This window comes from Pygoscelis adeliae, unplaced genomic scaffold (genome assembly GCF_000699105.1).
Source record: "Pygoscelis adeliae isolate BGI_AS28 unplaced genomic scaffold, ASM69910v1 Scaffold21, whole genome shotgun sequence".
Classification (NCBI taxonomy): domain Eukaryota; kingdom Metazoa; phylum Chordata; class Aves; order Sphenisciformes; family Spheniscidae; genus Pygoscelis; species Pygoscelis adeliae.
In genome coordinates, this window is record NW_008824243.1 from 4,001,559 (window position 1) to 4,010,813 (window position 9,255).

Below are 9,255 nucleotides of genomic sequence, written 5' to 3' on the forward strand. Positions count from 1 at the left end.
TTCCAGCATCCCTCTTGCAGGGATGTGGGTCAAGCCTTCCCTTCGTAAGAGAAACCCAGGTGTCACTTGGCAGGCGTTCAGGTGTTGGTTTATCTGACTAAATACCACTGAGTCAATTATCTGACTCACTGCCTCCAAGGAGACACCGAAAGACATTTCAAACTTTTCATAATACATATGAGAAAAGTAATGTTGTTTAGTGTGGGCATAGTTATGCTAGTACTTATTAATGCTCGAGGGTAAAATAAGATTATAAGTCAGGATTCTAAGGCAAAAATAGTTGGACTGTATTTCCAAGTCTTTAGATACAGGACAACCTAATTTTATTAGTCTTTAGTGCTACTTCAAACCAACATGAAATCAATAGATTAAGAGAATAAAGCAATGGCCACCACCTTGCAGCTCACTGAGATTCAGGCCTGAAGTACACCCAGGTTTTTGACTTCAGGAGGAACTTCTGTTGATACAGATGTGCTTCCACAACGCCGGTGTGGCTGCCTTTGTAGTGGTACCTCCCAAGGTACCTTTAAAGGTGTTGATGACTTTTTCCCGTATGGGATTGAATTAGGTCATAAGCACTTTAATTGCATCCCTACTAGCTACGAAACCCATATAGTATCTTTTTCTTGGTGTAGATCACGCTTGATTGAAAGAAAATTTTTAAATTTTACCAATGTACTTTCCTAAATAGAGGTATAAACCCTCCCTAAATTATTTTGACACGAATGTCTCTGTTAATCCATCCTATCAGTGGATCCTGCAAAGCAGCACATGCTCAGCTGAAGCACTCATGACATCGATAACATCGCTTTGGGAAAAAATCATTGGAGTTCACATTTTCTGCTAAAACATATGTTGGTAGCTCTCCAGTTATATCTGCATAATGGGTTATAATAAATATTTTAAAGTCAATGTAATTTATGTCCAGGTTTGGAGCTCAGTCTAATTCTCTTGTCAATTCAGTATAACCGAATCCTAAATCTGGTTCGGGGATTTCATGGCTAATTATTTTGGGTAATTAGCAGGAGGTGAAGATACCAGGCAGGTGGGTGGACATTTTTGGGGTGTGGGAGGGAGGAGCAGGCGATGGTGCGGGTAATCCCACAGCTGGTGAGGGTGGGGGACAGGAGAGTGTGCCCAGGCAGCGCTGGGGAGGAGGGAGGGGTGTTGCCATCGCTGCTCCCCAGCCTCGTGCCCCGGGGAGCTCAGGCAGCAGCTGCTCTGCCGTGGCCACCCTTGTCCCGGGGAGCACGCAGGCAGGTGTGTATTTCTGCATCCCACACGGCCATGCTTCAAAAGTGCTGCTGCGGTGAGTGGTTTGGGCAGAGCAGGCCTTGTCTAAGCAGGGAGCAGCCACGTTGTCTTTGCAAACAGCGACGGCATGGGAGCCCCCCGCGACAGGTCATGCCAGCGATGTGCTTCTGCAGGTCCTGACTTGAGGCCCCATGTCCTCTTGTGCTGCACATTCGAGGGCAACGAGGCTGGTGAGGGGTCTGGAGAACAAGTCTTATGAGGAGCGGCTGAGGGAGCTGGGGTTGTTTAGCCTGGAGAAAAGGAGGCTGAGGGGAGACCTCGTCGCTCTCTACAACTACCTGAAAGGAGGTTGTAGCGAGGTGGGTGTCGGTCTCTTCTCCCAAGTAACTGGCGAAAGGAAAAGAGGAAATGGCCTCAAGTTGCGCCAGGGGAGGTTTAGATTGGACATGAGGAAAAATGTCTTTACTGAAAGAGTGGTTAAACATTGGAACAGGCTGCCCAGGGAAATGGTTGAGTCCCCATCCCTGGAAGTATTTAAAAGACGTGTAGATGAGGCACTTAGGAACATGGTTTAGTGGGCATGGTGGTGTTGGGTTGATGGTTGGACTCGATGATCTTGGAGGTCTCTTCCAACCTTAATGATTCTATGATTCTATGATTCCCTAGAGCTGGAGGTTGCCTGCTCTTGCAGCATGTGTCTCTGAAGCACAGCAGATGTACCTCTTTCTTTTCAGCCTCAGCTCCTCTTTGAAACATGAAGGAGACGCACTGCAGCCTTGTCTCTGCAGGCTGGTCCTTTTGCAGCTTTCACAAGACATATAAGGCAAGGGGGAGCAACGGTCTGGCCCATAAAGAGGGTCTTTCCTTTTTTCTGAACAGCAAACTTTTAAAACTTAAAATAGCTTTGCTCAGCAATTTTGGTGGCCAGTGTGGATACCATTTTCATTAAATCATGGTCTGAAGACTCCTGGCTGGGTGTATGGCATGGCCCTGCAGCATACTGAGCAGGTCCTTGGCTTCCACTGCACCCAAGTTATATTTTTCTGTGCAGTTTGGGCTTTGGGGGTGTTTGTAAAGTGAAGGATAAGGAATGTGGCCATTACAGTGCCCGTGAGACAGTGACAGCCAATGGGCCTACAGGTGTGCTGCTGGGGGATAGAGCTGATGAACGACAGCAGGACTCCAGCAGGACAGTCACACTCACCCAGAGACACGAAGTGCATCATCCCATGTTCCCCTTTGGGGTGACAGGTACCCAACTTTTTGGCACTTCAGTCATCTCCTAAATTTAACTAACCCAGGGCCTCGGAGGTACAGCTTTCAAGGAGGTGAACTAGCAGATGTTTAGTATCAAATACTCTTCCATCAATTAACCTTTATTTAAGGAACAGAGAGCAGAAAGGCTCTCTGCATGGGTCCGTAGTGCACGGTAGGATCAAGGCACTATTTCTCCTTGGCACCCTGTGTCACCATCCACGTTGCATTGACTGCAATGTTACTAGCAAAGCCAGGCAAAGAGGGATTTAGCTGGCACGAGCCAAGTCTTGCTCTGCTCTCTACCAGGACACATAGGTGAGAAGGGGGAGAAATGAGTGTCTGAGAAGTACAGCTGTAACAGACAAATCAGATCCCTTCTAATACCTGTCTTACTCCTTGGCTCCAGCGCTGCTACCATGTGGGGTTTCCTGTGGGGCAAGTAAGAGCCACAGCATGAATGCCGTGCCCGCAGACCAGCCCATGGCAGGGACCATGTGCAGCAGCTTAAGGGTGAGAAAAGCACCGTTTTGGTCAACACTTGCTCAAAAATTACTTCAATCTCTATGAAGAAGCTGCAAAGTCCACCCATCAGCAGTTCCCCACCAAGTCCCACAGTGTCCCCATGAGATACCATTGCTGCTGTAGTTATCACAGTCAACCATAGGTTGCAAGTGACAGATTTAATGGTGGAAGAAAGAAGGTGACTTACATTTATGCACCAGTCCCTTCCTTTGCTTGTGGATGCTGGTTCTTTTCCCGCTATAAGGCAGAGCAGTTTTAAGTTATACGGGCAGATGCTAGGCTTCAGGTGGGTCATTCGGCAAAGCTGGTGATCAGCAGAGGGCTGTGAAGTTGCATCCCCAAGGCTTTCTTGGCCATGCAGTCGGTGCTTCCTGGTGCCCAAGGGCCCCCCGCCTCCGGCCAGCTGGCTCCAGCTGCAGCTGGTGCTACAGCAGCACAGGGAAGCGGGATCCGAACTCCAGATGTGGTCAATTTGCTGGCTGTTTCCTCAGAGTTCAGATAATTGGAGGAAGAAGGGAAGGAATACAGCTGTGAGCCTGGGAAATGGTTTGAAGGAGGGAGGAATCAGCAGTTAGTCATCTTAAATACGCCTTCTATGTTTATATTTGCAAGTTGTGTTGAGAAGATGTAAGTTGTACGCTGCTACTTGTCATAATTGTGTGTATTTTTTGCACAGCTGTAAGAGCCCTTCTCTCTAGGAATTTTTCCCCCAGTGCTGTGCATCTGTGGCACACTCTATCACCCGTGTGTGGTAATGATTTTCCCACTTTTTAGGCCAATAATTCCCTCTAGGTGGCACCAGCATTCTTCGGTTCCCCCGAAGCCCGCCCGCCCTGCGCTGGTCGGCTCCTGCTGCCCGGGAGGTCTCGGGCGGTCCCCGAGCGCCCTCCGAGCATCCTCCGAGCACCCTCCGAGCATCCTCCGAGCATCCTTCCACCAGCAGCGCTGCGGGGCTCTCACCTCGCAGCCCCTCCTGGCGTTAGCGATTTGTAACAGTCGATATACCGATAGCATTTGTAGGCTTTGCAATTTGACAATTGCAAACGTTTGTGGTTGCGTGTTAGCTTTTCATGGCAAATATTTGTTCTCAGCTCTGTGACACTTATCCCATCTTAATGGATGGAGTTCATCTTGCCTAACTTTACCCATCTAAAAATCAACTATCTAGCTGAAACTAGTTAGGTGGCTTCCTAGTATAACTGATGGAGACAGGTACCCCTAGAGTGCCAGGTTTTTTCTTCCTAAACACAGATGTCTCAGCTGTTGAGCTGAATTGTCCTCCCTGGCAAAGATCCTCCTGGTGGAAAGAGAATCTTAAAGGATCCGGAATAAAAATGGGTATAAATTATTTATGCTCCTGGATCTAGAGTTGGTTCGATGAGTGTCAAGCAATGAGGCTTTCACCTTGATTAAAAAAAGCACTTTTCCACAAAGGCCTGGGCCATGCAAGAGAGTTATCTGTAAATGTAACTGCTTCGCATTTCCTGCCTGTTAAAGGAGACCTGCCAGGGACAGTTTATAGACTTCTGTGAGAAATCACTTGTTCACCAAGGAGAATGGAGAGAGAACCTGAAAAGATGCTGTGCAAAAGGTGGGAAGGAGGGTCAAGGCTTGGCTGAACCATATAGAAAATGCTGGAGAGAACAGATCAGAGCTCAAATTTATGTACCACGAAGCTAGACGCGTGTGGGCCACCGTGGACCATAATGTCTGATAGCGCTTCATGAAATGCCTGTAGAGGTGGGAGAGCAAAGGACTGCTTCGGAGATTGCCAACTCAGACCATCATATTATTCAAAGGAATTTGTCTGCGTGAGGGACAAAAATCAGCATAGTTTACTGGCTAGCCCGGAGCAGATTTCACAGCAACTATGGACTTAATAGACTTACCCGATGATTTTATGTGGTGATTTTGGTTTATTTTTTAATTTATATTGCTTTGTTACATGGTTGCTTTGTTCAGATTTTTTTTTCCAAGGAAGATTTTAATTTGCTGACAAAGTTCAAAAAGCTTTGTGAGTAAAATAACTACAGGTGGGCGTCTTGGTAATCTCTGTGAGACAGGATTCGATGTGAATTTAGGATAAGGGCAACCTTGAAAGTACGAATCGAGGCCACTGTCCTTCAGACCTTTATGAACATGCTTAAAGCCAATATGGGTGAGGACCCTAAAATCTAGATACTCAGTTATGGGACATGATAATCTATGTTAATTTAGTTGGTCGGTACCAGCAGGTCTAGGAACTTTAATTAGTATAACATTCCTTGATTCAGCTAATTAGCATAATGGGGTAAAGTCACACACTTCTGTGATTTGTGGGAAAATAAACCAAGAAAGCCAACAGATTGCTACATGCTGAAGGTTAAAATAGTAGCCTGTGCTCTACTGGTTTTAATCATTGGAAGATAATACCGAGATACTGGGGCCAAGAAAACATAAATCACAGAGCACAAAAAAAGTGTGCTTAGAGATGTGAGAAACTTGCGCTGAAAACGCACTTCCCACCATTCAAGGATCACTACGTGCCCTTGGCTTTCAAATTAGAAAATGTGAGTGTTTCCACTAGCTGATGGAAAGCAGGAATTATTCTCTGATAAGATGAGAGCTCCCGTGTAGGACTGGTGCTGTGCTCCTGGGATAAAGACTGTTATATTTGCATAGCTCTTAATGCATAATTCATACACGTGAACCCATAGACTTCAAGGCATGACTTGTACCTCTCTTAGAGCCATGATACTGAGATACATGATTTATTCGCTATTCAGCTGTATTATTTGCTGAGTTTTCACTGGTCGCAGCTAGCAAGTATCTTGCCGACATAGTCGATTTGGAATCTGAGACAATTTGGAGTTTCACCCCGAGAATAAAAGCAGCTTTATTACAGCTTGTATGATATAGTATTGATCGTGGGCTGGTCACGTGCTGTGAAGGCTCAGTCTGGGCAAGTTTGTTGTTTGCTATACGAACCTGCATTTGGATTTAAAAAAAACTATCATTATCTAAGGAAGTTTGTAAGGGAGAAAACTACCTAAAGCTCATAACTATCACTTGAATCATTTTGATTTGCCAAATAGCTTAATGAAAAATAAATAAGCCTTTACTTAGGATTATAGGTAAATTATGGTTAAAATGAGGGCAGGGAAGATGACTTAAAATTCTCAGGGATGAATCATTAACACTTTCTTTGTCAAAGGGCACCGGCCTGTGGTACAACCCTTGGGCTTGGCAGGAGCAGAATTCAGACCCTTAATAGTAGCAAATAATTCTCTGACTCTGTATCAAAATCCTCAAAGGATTTATGGAAGACATACTCACCTGTCTCTGTCTTCTGTATATTGTTTTATGTTATTTTAGAAATATGCCAGAACCTAGCTTGCAAAATAATCGGGGTTTTCCTGGAATAGACAGACTACATTCAGGCACAGGTTCAAAAGTAAAGGTTTTTCCTTGAGATTCCTGTAGAAACTTTCAGACTCAAATACAAGGGTTGAGAGTTCAGGGGCACCACTGCCTGCCAGAGGAGAAAGACCAATGCTGATAAAAGCCATGGAGGGCAGTTAGTTTTAACAGGGCTATCAGCTGAAGATGGAAAGCTCTACGTAAACTTGGCAGGCAATGAGAAAGGTAATAGCAACATTTATAACTTACAATTGGGAAGGGTGAAAATTTCCTCAAGGGAACAAAGACATTCTGTATGCTGCTTTACGCACTCCACGGAAATGAATGGCATTAGTGCCCATTTCCTACGCCCTCTGGGACTGTGAACAGAAAGTATTTTAATGCTGGTACCTGTTTCATAAGAACCAGGTGGGAAATAGAAGGGAGTTTGGGACATAGCTGCTGTTTTCTGGGGCTGTAGAAGTTGTTGGAGGAGGATAAAAGTTGCTTCAAAACTATCTGAAGAGAAAGACTTTGTCTACACCGCATCTTGTGGACCACTCTGTGGCTCCTTTCCATTTTGAGGTTGCTTTTCATTCAGAGGGCCAGCCTGAAAGTATGTCTATACATGAAATCCCATACCAGAACCTTTGAAGAACATCACCCACATTTATCGTGGGCTATGGGAATGCTATTACTGAGTAGCAGAAGCACCTTCTCAAATGAGCATCATTTGGAGTGGGCACCTCTCCCTTGGTATGGGAGGCTAAAGAAAGCGCCTGTGTTCCAGAGATGATACTGCCTGCTTCATCAAGGCAAATGCTAGTTTTGAAAATGCCAGGCTATTGCTGTGTTCCAGAATGCAGATGTGTATTTTTTTCACCTGTTATCTGTGTTTTGCTGAGATGTGCCATAACATGAAGACATAGGGTTCATTCATGTATCTGCTCATAATTACTGGTGATCCTGCCTTGGGAAAGATACAGCGGCTCAATAAACCCTTACTGTTCATGTCCTGTGACTAGAAAGAAATTCAGGTTTTCAACTCCTAAGTACAGTTAACAGCTGTAAAAACAGCTGTAGAAAATAATTTGTGTTGCTAAACTTAAACATGTCACAGGGGAAATGAAAGCTGTTTATGAATATTCAATTTTTTTTCCATTTATCCTTATTGTATAAATATAATTCTGGCAAATTAACTCTTCCTGATTAACTCAGAGCAATATCTGCAAGATAATTTAACGTCTTTGTTTTCTTATTAATACAAGTATTCACACATTGTTATAAAGGGCAAAAAGGTGATAGCACAGATAACGTGTAAGGTCTGTGCTAACAGTATATGGTTTGTGCTTCAAACTGCTGAGTTATCTTAGCAGGACTTGATCCTAAATACGTCTGAGCTCAAGCTTTCAGTCTGATGTGCGGGTTGGAAATGAGACAAATACGGCTTTGCAGCATTTCCAAATGAAGGTGTCTCTGTGCAAGACAATGTGATTTCATTCAAAGGAAATCAGTTTTATCTGTAGCTTTTGGTTACAAATCCCAGTCTAGTTCTGAATGAAACTGGGAGTGGGAACAGAGTCAGCTCCCCTTTAGCTCACACATCTTTAATTCTGGCAAACCCTTACTTTGCTGTGTACTTCTTCCCTTGCTTTGTAAACTCCTTTTTGCCAACTGTTTGATTAATTTTTATCTTGGCTTGCTTTTCTAATTGATTTTTTGTAGTAACAGATTTTTAAAGGAAATTTTTTTTCTTCAGTGTTCTTCCTGACAGAAAATCTCTAGTAAATATTTATCAGGAAAGTGTTATATTAGTAATTTTCTCAATAAATATTTATTAGAGACTTAACACTACAAACCCCTGTAGAATTGTGATAAATATTGACTACAGCCGAGACAGAAACAGGGCCTGAAGAGCACTGCGTGCTGCAAGCATGTTCAGTTGCAGCTAATCAGTGATAAATATCTGGTGATTTTTAGGTAGGAGAGCTGAGCTTTCCTTACCTACCAGATCTGTCATATGCATGACGGCACAGGATTAGCTCCTGAGTCGGGGGCACAGAATTAAGAGGCAGTTCTCTTAAAATGGCAGCAGCCAAATGAGGGGAGCTGAGGGCTGACACCGATTTTAAAGCACTTTTAAAAATACACTGCAGCTTCTCCCGGTGGAAATGGTCTTGGTTTGATACACACATGAAAAGCCAGAAGGGCTTCTTGTGATACAGCTGGGCAAGTGTGCCAGTACCCACTTCATTCGCATCTGTGCGCACGGCTGGGCAAAATAATTAAAAAAAAAATCTGGAAGTGGTAAAAGCAAATAAAAGGTCATCCGCAAGTTAATTACTTGTAGTGCCTTACCTACAGATTTGCACTGACAGGCTGTTCTGTTGCTCTCTGAACTAGAGGCTAGAAAAATAAACGGTTATGAGCGGGTAGATATGATTGAGGCATGTGGGGTCTCCAACGATAAATAATCTCAGCCCTTGTGTTCAGATACTGCAAGCAGGTTTGGCTAACATCACGACTTACTTGCCAGTTCATTGTGTGCCGTTCAGCAATGGAGACAGCAGTTAATAAATATTCTTATTGTCCAGACTCAAAACAAAGCTGAGGTCACATGGGGCTCGCACTGTTACCTAGGAGGAGATGCAGGCTGCTGATTTCTGGGCTGTTTTAATGAAGTCTTACCCTGGTAGGCCTTAAAACCTTTGAAATGACAGCAACAAGATGACTGTCAGAGCAATAGGGATGTGTTGCTTGCATGTGCCTCTGCCCTTCGTGCCGGGAGCATAGAGCAATGCACTGGCTCTGCTATACCCATAGCTCTGCTGTGCTTTACATGCA

The 9,255-nt window shown here is 44.3% G+C and overlaps 1 protein-coding gene across 1 annotated transcript in view; it reads left to right on the forward strand.

Annotated features, from left to right (window-relative positions):
• Nucleotides 1-2,964: 2,964 nt before the first annotated feature.
• The window catches only part of KDR (kinase insert domain receptor (a type III receptor tyrosine kinase)), a 91,218-nt gene continuing 84,927 nt past the window's right edge, over nt 2,965-9,255 (forward strand). The window contains 2 exon segments of the mRNA XM_009335211.1: nt 2,965-3,021; nt 3,826-4,022. Of these exon segments, the coding sequence (XP_009333486.1) occupies nt 2,965-3,021; nt 3,826-4,022 (254 nt within the window).